This window comes from Lissotriton vulgaris, chromosome 11, assembly GCF_964263255.1.
Source record: "Lissotriton vulgaris chromosome 11, aLisVul1.2, whole genome shotgun sequence".
Classification (NCBI taxonomy): Eukaryota; Metazoa; Chordata; class Amphibia; order Caudata; family Salamandridae; genus Lissotriton; species Lissotriton vulgaris.
The window spans coordinates 774,187,189-774,207,137 of NC_141699.1; the positions used below are offsets into that span (position 1 = coordinate 774,187,189).

Sequence of the window (19,949 nt, forward strand, 5' to 3'; positions counted from 1 at the left end):
TATAGGAAAAAGTGATGTACCGGTGGCGCAAGGAGCTTTGAAATAAGCCCCAAATCTTGTGCCGCTGCTGCACCACTGTTCTCCATATAAAATGTGACGTACCAACGGCACAAGGGGCTTGTAAATAAGCCCCAAAATGCGGAATTTGGTTGGCTGCTGCTGCAACCAAAGCCTTGTGTGACTAACTGAAATTACCGGCTAGAAAAATCGAGTTTGGCTCTCCAACATGCCATCAAAGCAGTTGTGGAAAAACCAAATAATGTCATAATATGGAGTAACAAAGTGAATGCATAAACACATGCTTTATTTTCGTCTCCCTAATTTGTAATCAGTCACCTATAGTGGGTGCAGGCCCTGGTCAGAGGAATACTACTTTCCCACCTTATGCTTTGACTTCTTGGCTGTAGGATTCCTAGTGCTTGAATTGCATTTCATTGGTGAATATCTTGCATAAGAAAACTATACTCAGTCATCGCACATTTAAGTCTTTATCTCATAATTTCATTGCATTTAGAAAGTGATACCTTTTTATAAATTATTTAGCTCAGTAGGCTTTTTTAAATGTTTTTGTCAGACCACAGTTACCTTCGCCACTAACAATGCCACCTCCAAGACCACAATGACCACCCCATTATCACCATCACGACCCCCATTTCCACCACTGCTACCCCGAACACCACTGCCAGTACTAAATGTATGCTACACATCATCACCTCAGCACATCAGATCGGGACTAGGGTGACCAACTGGCATGGGTGCAAATTCAGGACAGTGAGTGTAAAAATTCAGGACAAAGGGTCCAAATTTAGGACAAAAATTCAGGACAGGAGGTCAAAATTCAGGACAAAAGGTAAGTTTTACAGACACATCAGAGGCGGTTGCACAATAGTATATAAGTAAGTAAATTGACAACCACTAAAGTACAAGTGAAAATTATTTTATATTAGGTTGAGACAATTGTGCACTTCATGGTTTGTCAGTATGCGTGCAGCTTTAAGCAAATGTTCAGGTCTTTTTGTAATAACGAAACTGCCCCCACACTTTCCATCTCCCAGAGAAAACCCCTGATGCCCGGTCCGGCCCAGTCTGGCCTTGCTACCACCCTTCAATGGCACCCCTCCACTTCACATAGAACTTCTCTCATGTGTATTTGATTTCTTCTATAGTGCTACTCATCCCAAGTATGTGGGGCAGAGAGGTTTGGAGTGTGTTACAACACACACACATTATATAGAGACAATCACTCATATAAATGTGAAAGTCAATGTATAGGAAATGTTGCTTAAGATAATGGGGCTTACAATGTGTAATCATACTTTCATCCATCACTCAGTCTTTCACCATTCATTCTGTCCTTCCATCTGTGTGCCCATCCATGTCCATATTCAACCATTTACAAACCTATCCATCACAGATCCTTCCATCCATCATTTCACTCATCCATCCCTCTATCCACCCTTCTACTCATCTATTATCCATCCATCCACCCTTTCACCCTATCCATCCGTACACTCATCCATCCTCTCTTCCACCTATCCATCCATTCGCTCATCCCTCCAGCCATTTACCTGTTCAGCCATAATTTCACTTACTCATTCATCCCTCCTGTCACTCATCCTTCCACCCATTCACCCGTTCAGTCATCCATTTATGCACCCCCCTTTCTCTTTCAATTCCCCTTTCATTTAGCCATCCATCCTTCAATCCACCCACCCATCCATCTACTCATCCATCCATGAATCCATCCATTGAACCTATATATTCATCCATCCTTTCACTCATCCATCCACCCTTCTCTCATCCATCCACCCTTTCACTCCTTCACTCATCTATCCATCCTTTTGTCCATCTTCCTTTCATTTCACTCACACATCCAGCCTTTCACTCTTCCGTCCATCCATTCACCCTTTCACATATCAATTCATCAATACACCCTTTCACTTACCAATTCATCAATCCATCCACCATTTCCCTCATCCATCCACCCATTCACTCTCCCATCATCCACCCTTTCACTCATCCATCCATCATTTCACTCATCTATCCAGCCATCCATCCATCCACCCATCCCTTCACTTACTTACTCACTCACCTTTTCACATTAATTATGAGACCTATCAAGAACTCCACCCTCGCTGTAGTTCTTAGAGCAAGGGCTGGGGTGGGGCAGGGTTCACTATGCCCCTGCACACAGGCAATCTGAAAAAGTGGAAGGCATGAGTCATGCATGATGCACAGTGCCTAGATGTGGGGCGACTGTGACATGGTGTTGTTTCCAGAGCTTTAAGTGTGATGAAAAAACTAGGGGGGTCTCTTCAAAAGGGTGTTCGATGTAATAAAATGTGTGGCTTAAAACACATAAACTAAAAATCTGCTTAATATAATGTGCTGCCCGGCTGGTATTTTTGTTACTTCTGCCATTGCATCAGGATATATAATACAAGAAGTAACGTTACACCGAGAACAAGCAACTTTACACCTACAACAAGCCAGAACTATTGTCAATAGTTGTTAGTTGCATAAAATAAAAAAGCAGCAACCATGGCTGCTATACTATAACTATAATCCTTTCCTTTCAACTTCTTTTACCGCCTTCCTTTGGCTAACTGGATCCTCATCTAGCAGCAGCAGGGGCGTTTTTTGCACTTCCATGTGACAGAATGCCCTGCCCTGGACAGAGGCTGGAGGAGGCCACCACATGCTGTGCCAGCCCAGACTGACCTATTGTCATTCTGTATGTGCCAATGAGCCCCACACAGAAAGACAATGGGCGGGTGGGGCTGCTCTTATGCTCAGATGAGTGTGAGGCGGCCCCATCAAGGAGCTGAGGCCTTTTGCAGGGGATCAGCTCTGTTCCCTGAAAGGGCCAAAATTACGAACAAAAGGCATCCCTAAAAGGAATCCTCACGGACAACGGACGTGAGGTCCAATTTACGGACTGTCTGTGAAATTTACGGACGGTTGGTCACCCTAACCGGGACAGAAACTAGGCACAGGCAGTAAAATGAAACTGGCCACAGTTCGCAAATCCGATAGCTTAAAAAGTGGCTCAGATTTGCAAATTGGGGCAGTTGTCAACTTGAAAAGACACTATATAGAGTTGTGTTGCAAGGTATGGGAGACTGAATGCCTTTGTGCTTGCTGGAGGCAATGTTTGTGGTACTATCAGGGAGTTTAGCAGTAAAAACCGACACACCAGACAATTAAATAGCCTTACAAACAGCCAAACAGCCCTCACAAACTCGTCAGACCATCTCTCCTGGCAGTGCAAGATTGCCCTCTGTACCAGTCTGACCCTCAGCTGGTCTGCCCACCACACTCTTAACTGAGTGAGCACATTCCAACTGACCATTTCTCAGTTTTTTAGCCCCTGATTGCCCTACTACTCCACTCTCCTGTGGTGGGGAGGCAGGTTGCTTCTGTTTCACCGACCACTGGAGCACTCACATCCCGAGGGTAGTGGGTGCTGCAGGTGGACTTGGCTGGATTCTGTGTAGAATTCACAACTGCTCCTCCAGGCCGGTGGTGCCATTTGTGGTGGTCAAGGCGGGCGGTTTCTTGAATGGTGTTGCCTCTCTTTCTTTGAGAAAGCTGCTGTGATCAGGGTGATGGCGCCTTCTGAGGATGTCTGACCCCTCCTGGGCTTGCAGTTGGTAAAGTCCATACACCCATGGTGAGCAGCAAAGTCAGACGTGTGTGGGCTGTTGCTTTACAGCTCATGTGTAATGCGTTACTTTGAGTAATGAAGAATTCCGGTAGGCAGCCTTGATAATGCCCATCCTAAAAGGTTGGTGGTAGAATGGGATACTAAAGTAGTTACAAACTCCTATTTCAGGCCCTATCATGCCTATATAACTGTCACGGTACAAAAGGGGGTGGTGATGGACGGAGCACCTGAATCAATCAAACACTCAAACCCAGTCAAAAGATCTGGGTTTAAACCATCACCGTTCTTTAGCCCACTCTGCCACCCCAATTCAGACATGGCTATATGCAAATCAGTCTGACCCTGTGCCTCATGGGAACAGTCCAGCCCGAACTGCCAAGCCATGTCTTCCCTGGACCGGAAACAAGCTTCCGAGGACCGGTTTCTGGCATTCCAGCCGTCTTCAGCCCGGCTTGCTTGAATCCAGTGGCAAAGTGAGCAAGGGACTCACGTCTGAGCATACCCTGCCACACTTATGGCGGCCAAAAGCGGTACAAAAGAGGGTGGTGATGGACGGAGCATCTGAATCAATCAAACACTCACACCCAGTCAAAAGATCTATAATATAATATATATAACTGTCACAGCTGCACAGTTTGTCTGTGTTTGGCTCAGACAGGCACCATGCTCCCTTTACGCCATTGCTTTGCAAGTGATACGCTTTGTGAAGGTCCTGGCTTGCACAGCTTAGTTCAGCGTCCAACTGGCAAGATGGCACGGAGTTAAGAGCTTGCATTCGGCTTCCACGTGTCACTGATGGGCCACACGTTTACATTCTGGAAAGGCCAATCACGCCTCTCATCCTTCCGAACTAGCTACTTTGTTACATATATTTCTTACGAGCTGGAAAATAGCAATATTAACCATTACAGAAAAGCAAGATTTTCTTTTTTTATTACATTTAAAGAAATATAGTGATTAGTCGCATTTGCCTCCTATATGCGGCATTTTATATTGTAAATAAGGGTGAATTCAAGGTGTATTGTGCTCTTTCTTTATGACTTTCAACTTTCTTTCTTCGAGCTGCTTTCCTATAATGAATCCATATGATTTTACTGTGCTTTTTTTCCTTTGAGAAAGAGACAGTGCTCTCGTTTTCAGGGTGTTTTTTTTTCATGCAGGGTTTTCATGTCATTTTGCTGTTATTGTTTAGTGTGCGCAGATTGAAGGAAGCACTGGCTGCCAACTGTGTTTGATGTAGCTAACTGCCAGATTCATCAAAGACCCATTTTGCGAGTCTGTAATAGCGATTCATAAGGAATCGCTATTACAGACTCGCAAAACGGGATTCATGTAGGAATCGCAAAATAAATTGCGATTCCTACACATTCCTTATTTGCATTTGCTAATCGCAAATAAGGATGCAATTTCAAGGGTGCTAGGGGTGTCCAAAGGACACCCTGTAGCACCCCTGAAAGGTAATCTACATTGGTGTTGCGCACACACATGTCCAAAGGACATGTGTGTGTGCAACATGCAACTTAGAAAAATGCTTTTAAAAGCATTTTTCTAAGTTTTTGCTATTTACCACGAGGTTTGACCTCGCGGTAAATAGCGGCCTGAAATTGCGATTTCGCAATTTAAAAATGGATGATGAACTGCATTTAAGGAATCTCAAATAGAGATTCCTTAAATGTAATTCCTCGCAAATTAGCGAAATCGCTATTACCGATTTTTGCATTTGGGATGATGAATCCCAAATTCAAAAATTGCGCTCGCAAAGGCCAGATTCTCAGAATCTGGCCCTTTGCGAGCGCAATTAAGCTACATGAATCTGGCTGTAAGTGTTCCACAAGTGCGAAGCTCAAGCACAGGCACTTTATTACGCTCATGCATCAAAAAGATGTGTGATTGTCACGTGTCTATTTATTTGCAGAATTTTCAAGAACTCTGGTTTGCCATATTCCTCTAACGTTAATCATAGTGTGTGATACAGGCATTCATGAAATACACTAAAATACATATGTTTGAGGGAGCATTAATGTGATACCACAAATGCAAACCTTTATGACGTACATGTTGACGTCGCATTAGACATAAACGGTGAAATCATTGTTGGTTTTGAAGGCTATAGGAAAGAAGAAGAGCGACTATTTCAGAAAAGGTCTAAGTCCTTCAGTATTTCTATTGGCACATCAGAAACTGACATTCCATTCCAAGCGCTTGAAATGTGTGCGATTTTTAAAATTTGTCAAGCTTAAGTATAGTACTGTTCTGTACTGTTCTGTTTATTGACGTTAACATTATGTAGAACACACTCACAAACATTTAATATATATAAATATATCTAGATATATATATACATATATAAGGATATAATGTGTGTGTGTGGTTTTCACTGAAACAATTTCCATGTTCCATTGTACTGTTTCACTTAGAATGTGAAATAAAACGTAGAATTTGCGCCTGGTATGACGAGGGTATGGGTTTCACCGAGAAACTTCTCTTTATGGTGATTGTACTTATCACTGATACAATGATGCTTTGCACCATGGTAAATGTATTAATCCTCCTGAACTGTGGTGTTCATGTCGCCGATGAGCATTGCTTGTATCCATGTTGCCTGTTTGTGCTCTGAAGATAGTCCATGACTGGCAGTGGGTGTGAGTCCTTGACAAGCACAGGGTGTTAGGCCTGATTTCAAAATGGCCGCAGGTAACAGATATAGGGTCTCATTTATTAGATTTTGGCGTAGGGCAGCGCTGCAAGGCACCTTGTGCGCTGCCCTACGCCAAAGGGAAAAGGCACTAATGCACCATATTTAAGCAATACGGTGCATTTCGGTCCTTTCTGCCTGTGCTGGTGGCATTTCAGCAGCCTCGTGCCAATGTATGTACCCTTGCACCATGGTGCAAGGGTGCCTCCGTTGCAGGCAGGGTTATTTTCTTGCAGGAGGGGCACTTTTGTGCACAAAAACAATCATTGTAAGCGATTTCCATCTTCTACATTTCCGCAGCTTTCTTACGCCTCACCTTGAGAGGCATAAGGATTTGGTGCTTCCCTAGGTTTACCAGTAGCGGCGCCCCCGCTAAGGCGAAGAAGCGTCGCCCAACTGCCTTGAAGCAGCAAAAGAACAGAAAAAATAAAATGATAATAACTAATGGTATTATCATTATATTTTGTCCTCTTGCTGCGGCATCTTGCATGAGGGGGGCGAGGCTGAAGAGCAGGGCAGGAGCGTACAACCCTCCTAATTGCACAATGACTGTTTGGTCGTCCCTCTCGGGCAGCCAAAAACAGTCATGCACACTTTCCCTGTTCTCCATGCAGGCTGTATTGCAGCCTTCATGCAGAGCATGCCCACCCCTCTAGCCCCTGGCTGAGCGCCATGTCGCAGCGCTCAGACCAATCACAACACTGCTTAGGAGCATTGTGATTAGCTGTGGGGAGCGTGGGAGCCCTGGTGCTTCATGCTTCTCACTAGAAGGCAGGAAGAGGATGCAGGAGAGGCGACCGGTAAGTGATTTTTTTAAAGTGACCCCCCTGCTCCCCCCCCACCACTGCTCCACTGCTGCCTCCAAGCAGCAGCTGCAATTGAGGTTTACATGTTTATGTAAATCTGGGGCTGCGTCAAATTCCATGGATGTTGCTTGGGAAAACCCATTGCAGCGCCTTAGGAATGCCTCCTGGGCACGGAGTAAGACAACTCAGCGATTTGTGCTGCGCTGACTTACGCATGATTTATGAGGGCAAACAAAGCACCGCAGGGGTGCTTTGCATGGCTTCATACATCTTTATAAGAGCCCTTTATCGTGCATGTACCACTGAATGTGGTGCAAATGTGACGCAGGACTCTCGCAAATGAGCCCCATAGTGCCTGGCATATGTGGTAACAAGTCTGGTGTTGCGACCTTGCAAATTCATGGAAAATGAGGCAACAGGCAGCCTTAAAATGCAAAAGCATAATGCAGGGTCCAAGGTGAGAAAGTCACGATGCACAGCTAAATTTGACAATGGTTGGCTCAGTCTAGTGCTTACTTTGAGCTGGAGGTTTCCAGTGCTTGGCACTGGCACTTAATTGTCAACACTTATGAAAGCTGCCACATGGTGGGCTGTTTGTGCAATTAAAAGATGAGCAGGACACAGACTGTGAGACGAGCTGCGATTTGGGGAGGGGCAGATCAGCCGCTGAGTCGGGTGGCGCACGTGTGTGCCTGCCCCCCCTCTTCTCACCTGGAGGCCCGGGATCTTAAGGTTGAGGCCTGTGGAGGGGCCCTGGGGTCTTGGGCCTACTGGGGGTGCCTCGAGGGCCGCCATCGCCTTGACGAGGAGTAGTACCCTGGTGAACTGCCGCCTCCCTCCATCGTGGGGGAGTGGGAGAGGGATCGGTCGCCGTACCTGGTGGCGAGGCCGCGGCATAGGCGCTGCTGTGTACCCCCCTCTCCCCCCAGTCGAGCACCTCCACCTGACTCTTTGGGAGCATGGGCAAGAACCGTGCTTCTCAGGCCTCAGCCCCCTCAACTCAAACAAACTCAAACAAAAATGGACCAATTCACCAGGCCTGATCACGACCCAGCGGCTGGGTTTGCGGCGGCACCTGGGGCGGCCGGAGGAGACCTCTCCACTATCCTGCAGGCGATCAGTGCATTGCAGGCCTTGGTGGAAACCAAGATTGGTGAAGTGCGGGTTGATGTGGCCCTGATCCGACAAGACCTCCCTAATGCCACTGCCCGTATTACAGAGGCGGAGTCCCGTCTTTCCACGGTGGAGGATGACCTGGGCACTCTTAAATCCCAGGTGGTCCGCCTGCAGGCACAGACCGTGGAGTTGCACCGCAGGGCTGAGAACGCAGAAAATAGGTCCCGGAGAAACAACCTGTGCCTCCTGGCCTTTACCGAGGGAGTGGAGAAGGGACGCACTGACTCCTTCATTGAGGCATGGGTCCGGTCCTGGATCATGACAAAACAAACAGTAGGGGAGGGCTAGAGGGACGTTTAAAGACCAATGCCTAAGTATTGTCCCCCAAAGGACTAACTTGTACACGAAAAACTTAGGGGTCTAGGAGCTAAACCAGAAGAGTGTTTGCTAATGTAAAACCTATGTCTAATTAGTACTATAGGAATACAAAGAGTAACAAACCAAAATCGCCAATAAATGAAACACCTGTAATCGTGAGTCACCCCAGTTGTTTTGGATTCCCATCAAAGTCTTACAAGATCAATATTATCATTTGGTAATCCCTGGCGGGTATTGTGTCTCCTGACCATTGAGATCACATGCATACCCTCTCGGATGGTTCGGGGTAGCGACCACAATCACACAGGTATCACAAATGCTGTTGATTCAGTGGGAAAAGTGCAGTGCAAAAAGAAAGAGTGGTGATTTAAAATAGGATAGGGAACTAACAGAAAAACTTTTAATAGGCGTTGGCCCCTTCCTGATTAAAAACAAGAACAGACTGGCAAAATTATCGCATTGATAACAAATATCTGCGAGGAGACCGACATGTTTCAGCCTCTGAGGGAGTTACCTCAGGCTTTCTTCAGAGTCTCTGTTCTGAGTTGTGCTACTGCCTGTATAAGTGTATAAATGAGTGTGAAAAATTATACAAAAAAACACACAAGTGAAAAGAGCCAGAAAAGGATATAGTGTTCCTTCTTCTGTGCGTACTCCTCTTCGGAAGCAGGTACTTGGTTACCAGGGCTTCCGGGGAGTGGACCTCACCTCTTCCTGGACCTGGCTCAGGCTATGTGAGACCCCGCTCTGTCCGTCGTTGTCTCGAGCTGTGACTGAGTCAGGGGGAGGTCCTGGATCCCCAAGGAGAAACTTCCCCTCTGGTTTGCGGTGGAGCGAGCTCACCGCTCCCTTGCTCCTAACCCCCCTCCTGCAGCTCCCACTCGCCCCATTATCCTTTGAATCTTCAATTTTCGGGACAGGGATACGATTCTGGAGGCCGCCAGGGTGCAAGGTCCAAAATTCCAAAGTCATGATCTTTCTGGACTACTCTAGGGAGGTGCAAACACATCGTCGGTCTTACGACGAGGTCAAGCAGAAACTCAGGACCATGGGCCTTTGTTATGGGCTCCTCTTTCCGGCTCGCCTTAAGGTGTTCTTTCAGGACAAAACCGTTTTCTTTGCACCCCACAGGCGACATGGACCTGGCTTATGGAGGAGCGACCCCTCCTACCTGGTGCGGCTCCCTCCCCTAACCGTTTTAGAGTAGCCAATCACTTTTTTGTGGTGTAGTTAGTAGTTGGGGTTTTGGGCGACAGATGCTTCCACTTCAGAAGTGTTGGGTGGGGGGAGTTGGGGGGGCTGGGTGGGATGGGGGATCGTTGTTCCTCGACAGTTTGTTTTGTTTAGCCGCCTTCGGGCCGCTGGTTGCAGTTCTTCTTGGTACCTATGTTTCTCTGACTGATCTACAGTTCACACACAGATCACATCTTCCATCAGTTTGTTATTTTTGGGCACCTACCGGCCACCATAGGGGGTTCCTGTCGGTAGTTCAGTTCCCTCCTTCCTTAATTTCCACAGTTGATGAGCAGATCACCAACCTCCATGGCTCAGTTTCTGAGCTCGGATTTGGGTGGGTGTTCCCCTCCAGGTGGGTAAGGTCCCACGTAGTTATCCGCCACTCCACAGTCCATTCCCTTAGATGACCTATACCCTCACTAGACCTATCCACATACTTTCCTGGAATGTCAGTGGCCTCTTGGATCAAATTAAGAGCACGGCTGTCCTCCGCTGCTCACCGCCACAAGCCGGACATTCTCTTCCTCCAGGAGACGCACCTCCTGGGTACACATTGCACCTTCCTAGCTCGCTATGGGTTTGACAGGGTCTGGCACTCTGGTTTTACATGGGGTTCGCGGGGGTGGCCATCTTGCTGAGGAAAGGGCTTCCCTTTACCCTGGCTAAAGCCGAGTCTGTTGCACAGGGCCGCTATGTGGCCATCCCAGGAACCATTGAGGGGCGCCCCTTGAGCTTCATATGCCTTTACATTCCCCCAACACTCCGCCACCTTACACAAGTGATCTCCTCCCTCCCGCAGGGTTTTATGGTGGTAGGGGTGGACTTTAACGCCGTTCTGCACCCCTGCGTGATACCATGGGGACCACATCCGGAGCCCATGTCGCCTCCGCGACGATCCTCTCAAGCTGGTCCTCGGCCCTGGGTCTGTGTGATGTGTGGCGGGTTTGGAATACATGTGGGGAACAGTACACCCACACGTCAGCAGCCCATCATACTCACTCCTGAATCGACCTTCTCCTGATGCCGGCCACAGACTGCCAGCTAGTTTTTGGAGCCACAATACTGTCCAGGGGGATCTCAGACCACTCTCCCATCTCCCCCCATCTCGGGACCCCTCCGACGGGCCCAAGAGCGACTTGGCGGCTAAAAGCCTGATTCTTGCAGGACTCTGCGATGGTGGAGTCGCTTGGTCAGGAGTTGCGTCATTTTTTCCCCACCAATACAGGCTTGGTTCCCTCGCCGGTTATGCTGTGGGAGGCGAGCAAGGCCGTTATCCGGGGGTGGCCAGGGGACTGGTCCACGCAAAAATGGATCGGAGCAGGTATCCCAGCTTGTTCAGCTGGAATCCCGGGCGGCACAGCTCGAAGCAGCTCAACTCACTGGCGACGCAAGGGATTCCTCCTGTAAACTAGCTGTGGTGCGTGAGGAGATCCGTCGGGTCTCTTTGGAATCTGCTAAGATGCTTTGGCGTTCTTTGGTTGCCCGTATTTATGGGTGGGGTGAAAGATTGGCGAGCTCCTCCACAACCTTGTGTCCTATCCCCAAGTCAACCGTATTATTCCTGAAGTCCGCTCGAACACGGGGTCCCTCCAAGTGACCTCCTCAGCCATCGCACAAACCTTTGCCGCTTACTACGCGACCCTCTACACCGCTCGTCCCCCGGGCGCTTCTCTTGCTGACTTGCTGGACGGGACTGATACCCAACTGCCGTGTCTCCCTCAAAAGACTAAAGAAGCTTTGGACCGCCCCTTTACCCTGGAGGAAATCTAGGACGCTGTCTCGCTCTTACACCCCGGAAAAATGCTTGGTCCCGACAGGTACCCTCAAGAGTACTATGCAGCCTTTCGGGATGTTTTGGCCCCCCCATTTGGTGGATCTTTTCCGCCATGTGGTGGAGGCGGGGACATTCCCACCGAGTCGGATGTCGCCACGATAGTGGTTATTCCGAAGACGCAGCCGCCCTACCTGAACTGTGCGGACTACCGCCTATTTTCACTAATCAATAGGGAGATCAAGATCTTCGCCACTGTCTTGGCTCAGAGACTCCGAACTCTCCTGCAAGACCTTGTCCACCCCGACCAATGCGGGTTCATGCCTGCCAGGGACACTCACCACTGCATTCGTCGGCTCCACTTGGCTCTGGCCCACGGTGGTCGCCTAACCCCATACTTGGCACTGCTTCTCTTAGACTTGAGAAGGCCTTCAATACAGTGAATTGGGAGTATCTGCAAGATGTGCCGGACTGGATGGGTTTCGGTCCCTCGTTCCGCCATCTGATCCGAGTTTAAACCCTAATCCCAGAGCCCGAGTACTCATCAATGGGGAGCTTTCTGAGGCCTTCCCGACCCAAAGGGGTACGCACCAGGGTTGTCCGCTCTCGCCACTTTTATTTGCACTGGCGATGGAACCCCTGGCGGCCCTCATCCAGCAGGACCCACTTATTCAGGGTTGGGCCTGGGACTCGAGCCAGGTGGATAAGATAGCCCTATATGCAGACGATGTTCTGCTTTATTTGGCAGACCCGGATAGCTCTGGCCCCAGGTGCCTAGCGGCTCTTGTCGCGTTTGAGCGGGTCTCCGGACTCCGCCTCAATCTGGCGAAGTCCACTTTGGTATCCCTGCATCCCTCCAGAGACTGCTACGACTTGCAGTCGGACATCCCCCTTAGGAGACACTCAGTCAAATACCTTGGCGTTTGGATAGCTCTTCTGCCAGAACTCGAATGGGCCTTAAACGTTACTCCTTTGGTCGTCCGGATGAAGGCGGATCTCAAGAGGTGGCAGACCCTCCCCCTTAACCCCCTGGGCAGGAGTGCACTCTTCAAAATGATGGTCCTCCCCCTTTTTCTTTACATACTGCCAAACATTACTATCCAACTCCCGGGTAGTTGGTTCCACGAGCTTGACGGTGCCCTCACCCGGTTTCTCTGGGGAAGGGGAAACCACGTTTATCTCTGGCGCATTTTCGTATTCCCCCCCTTGATGGAGGTATGGGGGTAACCAATCGCCACCTCTACTACCTGGCCACAAAACTCATTGTCATCCATGATTGGTATGCAGGCGGCTGGTCCGACCCTGCACACTGCGTGGAACTCAGCACGTCGGACTTCACGCAGATCCAGGTGTTTTATACGGTAGCCCAGTCCCAAAGGCCCTGCCCTCGTTCACCAGGACGGTGTTTCTAGAGAGGCGCTTGGCCCTTCGCCACGTGCGGTGGGACAGGAAACTCACTCGCCAGACGCCACTTTGGCACGGGTCCTGGATGCAAGAGGTCTCGTCCTTGCAGGGGTTTTGGCGGTGGGACCTCATCGAAGTTTCAGTGCTCTGAGATGTTTGGGTGGGGGAACACATCCGCTCCTTTGCGGACCTGCAGCAGGGCCATGCCCTTCCACACTCCCAACATTATAAGTACCTACAACTCAGACACGCCCTTCATACACATGTCTCACCCCCTGTCTCCCTTCCAGAGTTCAGCCCGCTGGAGGCTCAGGTGATGATGGGAAATCTAGGGAGGAGGGGAGTGTCCCGTATTTACCGATCCTTGGTGAACAGTGGTCCAGCTTCTCTAGATCGGCTCAGGGTTTGATGGGAGGGTTGGTTGGGCCCCCTAGAAGAGGTAGACTGGAGGGATGCCCTTATGGAGCCCAAAACCCTGACCACATCCTCCAAGCTGCGCCTGGTCCAACTTTATTACCTATACGCGGCATATCTCACCCCGACACGTCTATTCCAGGCACGGCTGAAATCCTCTCCAGCATGTACACGATGTGCCTCTGCCCCAGCCGATTTTTATCACATGGTATGGTGCTGTCCGGCTTTGGCACCATTTTGAGGGGGTGCGGGGGGGGGGGGGTGGAGCGTGAGCTCACGCAGGCCCTGGGCTGGGAGGCTCACCATGATCCGATACGTATTTTGTTGGGGGTGTCTGACCGCTTGGATTGCTCTGGGGCGGAGAAGCGCCTACTGGGGACAGCTGTGGCAGTGGCCAAGAGAGACATAGAGGGGCACTGGTCCCAGGCTAAGGCGCCTACAATAAAAGGTTGGAGGAGAGGAGTGGACTGGTGTTGGATCCAGGAGGAATCCCTATTCGAAGCCCGGGGGTGCCTTGACTTATTCAGTAAAGTGTGGGGTAAATGGTTCTACATGCTTCCAACCTGATGATCTGCTTTTATTTTATTTTATTTCATGTACAACTGCCCCTAATGTATAGACTGCCATCTTCTACCCCGATGGACACCAACTGTATGTACTGTCATGCTTATCCCGATGATTATTGATCTGCAACCAATGAACTTATATGTTGTCATAAATCTAATAAAATTGATGATAAAAAAAACAAAGATGAGCAGGACAACAGTTGTTTATTAATTCAATATACATTAAAAACGACTAATTCCAGCTGCCCAAGCCATTCTTATAGCTTTGAACCATCTGAAAAGTCATACTTGTAGCAGTGTGATGTTAGTAGTTGTGTAGGTACTGTCACTGGCAGCGGCAATGGGTGATACATGCTGTTGTGTCCTCCTGATGAGGGCCCTGGCACTTATTTTTTTTAGAAGTCAGACACTGGCTCAGTCTATTACACTTCATGTGATAGTGCTTCATAGAAGCTGTAGTATGTGCTGGCATTTAGAGCAACATCATGACAACTGAGTTGCCCTCCTTGTTGGTGCCGGTCAGCATGATGATGTTACCTCAAATTGCCAATCCTTGCTTGGGTCGTTTTGGTGACAGGTAGTGGTTAATTTGTAAAAAAAAAATAAGTGTCGGCACTCTCATCAGGAGGCAGGTTGCACCAGCCTGATTCTCCTGTTAGTGCCCTCTAAAACAGAGCCAACTGCTAACCATGAAGTGGGGAGAGGATATGGCGTAATGGCAAGAGCTGCCGACTTTGGAGCTGGAGAACCAGGTTCAATTCTTGGCGTTGGTTCAACATCATGTGATTCTGGGCAAATCACCTAATCTACCTTTAAATGAATGTGTCCTTAACAGGTGCTCATGAAAAGCGCCAGTGTTTATGATTAAGTGCTTGTGCTGAACATCAGAAACCACTGGCTCAAATTAAACACTGGTGACAGGCTTAGCACAATACAAGTTACTTAAAAAAATAGAACGATTGTTATGTAGGTATGTTACGTAGGACTTGTACGAAGGACTGGAAATGCCTATTTGAGTGGAAACCAGCACATTGATTGAACTATCAATGTCTGAAAAATGTCACTCCTTGACAAAAAGAAAAGGTGAAATTGTTTGGCAATAAATATTATTGAAGCATAACCGTTAATAAATACATGTGTAATAACGCAATGTATTACTAGTTCCTCCCCACTCCAGCCGCTCATTCTTATTTGATAGACCTAACTAATGTGTGGTGTCATATTTATATTTCAGGTAAAAATTGAGCTTCCCACCCACCTCCACGAGAAACATCACATTTTGTTTTCTTTTTATCACATTACCTGTGACATCAATGCCAAAGCAAATTCAAAAAAGAAGGAAGCACTAGAGACGCCAGGTACATTTTCATAACTTGCTTTTAAATTGTTTTCAATTACCACATATAGCACTTTGTAATATTAAGCTACAGATTACCTGTTCATTTGTGGTGTTTTATTCTCTTTCACCAATTTTTTTCTTGCCTTGTCCATGTTTAATGAAATGTTAATATTGCTATGTATTCCAAAATGGCTTTGCCTCTATTGTGTTCTGTTTTTTTATCGGTCCAGTTGGATATTCATGGCTTCCTGTAATAAAAGATGGTCAGATTACATCTCAAGAGCACAACGTTCCTGTAGCCGCCACTCTTCCTCCAAGATATTTGAGCCTTCAAGATCCTGCAGCTGGAAAGGTATAATTCAAATCGCACAGTATGTGGAATGCATGAACGATTTTTTTTCTTATAATGCTCCTTTTACAAGTCTTACACGAGCACGTGTAAGTGATGCGGCTTTAGTGCTGGTCGCGCTCGGTTTCACAATCTCCTTCTCCACAGATTCCACCATGCGCTTAATTTAAGCCAGTTGTTTCTGGTGCTTGGCACCGACACTTAATTGTCAACACCGGAGCTTGACTGTCTACCACTAGGTGGCACTGCCTGGCTTATTTAGCGATTACCACTACAACAGTTACTTATTAATTCAATAGACATTACAATGACTATTACATGCCGCCCAAGCCACTATTATAGCATTGGGGGCCTGAAATAGTCCAAACTTTCACACTTGTGAAAGTGTAATGGTTAGTAGTTTTGTTGTTACTAACACTACCACCCTCACCGCTCATCTCTCTGTAATCTTTCCCTCACATTTATTTAATTTCTTTTATAGTGCTGCTCACCCCAATCTAGGGTTTTAGAGCACTTCCCATCACACATATATTATACAGGGGCAACGAATCATACATGTATGTAAAACAATGCGTTTCTCCCAGGGCTTTGCAAACAATCAGCCCACTGGCCACCTCAGTGTAGCAGCCTGTCTTATACTGCATGCAACCTCTCTTATTAGTGTTTAAACTACCTGCAGACATATTCACCTTTCTTTCTGTCACAGACTGGGTCCTTCCAGTACTATACCACGGGCACCAGCCAATGATTCACATCTGTGACCCTCTAGCCACACACCTAGACATCTGAAGTGATCGCATTAGCCAACTGAACTTTCCTAGTATAGCAAGGCATCTCCAACAGATACATTTAGCTTACATTTAAAAATGTCTTTTAAAGTGTATGCATTACATGAAATGACCTGTAGGTAAAAGACAAAAAAATGAATTACAGAAAATGTTGTCCTTTTTAGCTATCTGTCTGACCTTATCCTTGCACTCCCTGATCCCACCCCTGTTTTTCGCCCTGTTCCAGTTTGTATGTTATCACACTGCTCAAGCATGAAGGGCAAACCAAACTGTTAACAAAATTAGACATCTTTTTTTTGTGTAGCTTATTTCAGCCAGTCACCAGGATATGCTGCAAAGATAAGAGGAGACAGTCCTGAGTCCTTGCACTCTGTTCATTTAGCAGGCAGCTGAGCGGCCTGGCAAATGGCATCCTCTTTCTCCCCCAGGGGTCGCACGCCCTACAGCTGGCGCTGTATGTGGAAGCAGGACAGATAAATCCAAGAGTGTTGACTCAAGGTTCTGTTTTTGGTGTAGATTGTAACAATTCTCTTCCAAGTGTATTCCTCTGTGGCAGTATCTTAAAGAATCTGCAGGCTGTATTAAAGCATTCAATGCAATCACGTACAGTTATACACTAAAGAATTTGTGAATGCTTATTTTTCTATTGGTGAGTTGGCCAGTATAGGAAATTGAGTTATAGGTTGAGGGGGTTGACAACTCCACTCAGGCAACCACCACAACCCTTGTCAGGGTGAACTACAAAAACCACAAATTTAACCAGAGCTTGGCACAAAAGCAGTCAGGGATACGTTGGAGGTAATGTGTAAAGCATGTATGCAGCATGCAGCCCCTAATAAAGTCAACACATAACACGAGAAAAATCCCAAACCGATTAAGGAAAATGGAGTAAATTTGAATAAATAAAATGATACCAGAACAACAACAATCCAATTTGTAGAACCAGAGATATTGAGTTTTAAAATGTTAAGGCAAAATAGCTCCTAAAAGAACAAAGCGCCACTTGCAGTCATCTGGTCACATTATACCGGAGGAGAGTCACAAGATCAGGCTGACCACAATAGAGCATGCGACAAATACAGGGACCAGGTTAGTCCTGCTGTAAAGTTATCTTCAAGGTTCGGCGGGAAGAGTTTCCTTCCCATTGGAGGAAGTCGTAAAGAGTAGGTAAAGCATTGCAGGTGATCGCTACTGTAGCATGAAGAGCAGGCCAGGGATGTATGACGTTACAACGCATACTTTTACTCCGCATACCATTACAACGCGGTATTCACAACGCATACCACTACAACGCATAGCGCTTTGGGGTGCTGGATAGTGGTAAGTATAATTTACTATTCTAACTCCAGTCCCCGTGGACCCTAGGGAAGGTGTTGGATAGTAAATTAAACTTACCTCTTATCCTAGAGCGCCCCCCAGCGCAATGCGTTGTAATGGTATGCGTTGTAATGCCTGCGTTGTAGTGGTAGTGCGTTGTAAAAATTGCGTTGTAACAGGTGAATACCGCAGGCCAGACATCCTGGGCTGTCGTCACTGTAATGTGAAGAACTGTTTGAGCATCATTGTTGGTCGCTACTGTAGCTACGTGTTGATGGTCACCACAGGCTGTTACTGCAGCTCTATCGTTGCGGGTTGTCACTGGCAGAGGCTATAGCGCAAAGAATGGGTCTCATCAGGGCTACCATAGCCAGATCATCGTGGGGTTCAAAGTCTTGCTGCAAGCGTGCTTGTTTGCAGTCATGAACAGACCAAAATTCAGCAATTCACCTTCTCACTTCAGGGGATGTGCACTCTGATACCAGCCAAGGATCTGGAACCTGCAGATGCATCCTTTGAGGATCAGGGACTCACTCCAGCAGAGGCCAGATGGGCTCAGGCAGGTCAAGTTTCAGTTCCAGGCAGGCCCACTACTGCAGGTCAACTAGGCAGTTGCAGGGAGGCCTCTAGAGATTGTTATGTAGGTCAAAAAGGAGCTGGCCAACTGACCCTTGTAGTCACTCAGGTTAACCTGGAATGAAGGTAAGTAGGTCCATTCTTTCTTACTAGATAGCATGGCGGTCTTCAAGCAGCAGGTCAGTCTTTCTTCTGTAATGTCCACAGGCCCAGGAGTGTTCTGATGAGTGGCTCTGGAGGTCCATATTTATAACTGGTGCCAGCCTTTGTGTGGGAGCATTCCCAGTCCTACCTCACATCTGGTTCTGGAAATGTCACCTCTGTCGCCAAGGCTACACATTGTATTGGAATGACAAGGCAGGAAAGTTTCCTTTGTGGGTGCAGTGGGTAAAGCCCTTTGAAGTGTAAATGAGGCTGGGCACGAGTCCTCACTCGGGATGGCTCATGCTGTCCACACCTGAGCCCCCTTTGTGTAAAGTTCTGGAACAAATACACAAACCCCAATAGAAAAGCCATTTACAGTCTTGTGACCCAGGATACCGACAGAAAGTACTAATGGTTTGGACAAGTAAATGCTATATTTCTACAAGTGCTATTTTCAGAATTGTGACTTAAAATCTGGCTTTACCAGTAAAAAGGATTTTAAATTACAATTCATTTGAGAGTGAACAGCATATCTATATCTCCCCCAATGCAAAGTTAGCAGTTATTAAGTGTGATAAGGTAGCCCAGTTTTAGTCAATGGGAGAACAGGAAAACATGATTTAAGGAGTTTTTAACTTCCAGGATATGTGAAACCTAAACACACATGTCCTACATATTAAATACAAAGCACCCTGCCCTATGAACCTTTTGGACCTAACCTAGGGGTGGCTTATAAGTATTAAAAAGGAAGACTTAGGCATGGCAAAAGGTTTATTTTGCAAGGTTGAATGGTAGTTTAAAAGTGCACCGCAGGCTTACAGTGGCAGGACTGAGACATGGTTTAAAAGTTTACTGGAATGGATGTACAATGAGTGCTGCAGACCCACTAGTAAGAATTAATTTACAGGTCCTGGGTACAGGTAGTGCACTCTACTAGGGAGGTATAAGTAAATTAATTGTGCCAATTAGGAGTAGTCCAATTTTACCATGTTTTAGAGAGGTAGTACAAACCCCATAGCACTGGTTCGCAGTGAATTCAGAAAAGTAGACGGTGTGACGACAAAACATGTGGGGGAATACCACGCCATGGATGTCAAGTCTAAAAACGAAAATCTTTGTCGTAAGTCAATAGACTTAAATAAACAGTCACTCACGTTGAGGCCCAGGATTCAATAAAACACAATGGGCACAAGCATCAAGCATTTTGTGATTCCCAAACGGGCCAATTTACAGAATCTGCCCATTTGCGAATGCAAAAAATGCTTTTCAGATGCAGCAAACCCTATTGTTACCGAATCGCAAAATGAGTTTGAGATTTGCTATGAGGAAGGGGCGTGTTTAGGGCGTCCCTTCCTCATACCGAATCGCATCGGAATGTAGGAA

The 19,949-nt window shown here is 47.2% G+C and overlaps 1 protein-coding gene across 9 annotated transcripts in view; it reads left to right on the forward strand.

Annotated features, from left to right (window-relative positions):
• DOCK10 (dedicator of cytokinesis 10) overlaps positions 1-19,949 on the forward strand; it is a 1,740,483-nt gene that overhangs the window by 1,115,278 nt on the left and 605,256 nt on the right. For all 9 annotated transcript variants that reach the window (XM_086943899.1, XM_086943900.1, XM_086943901.1 and 6 more), the window contains exons 20-21: positions 15,288-15,411; positions 15,623-15,744. In XM_086943899.1, the coding sequence (XP_086800025.1) occupies positions 15,288-15,411; positions 15,623-15,744 (246 nt within the window). The remainder of the gene's footprint in view (positions 1-15,287; positions 15,412-15,622; positions 15,745-19,949) is intronic.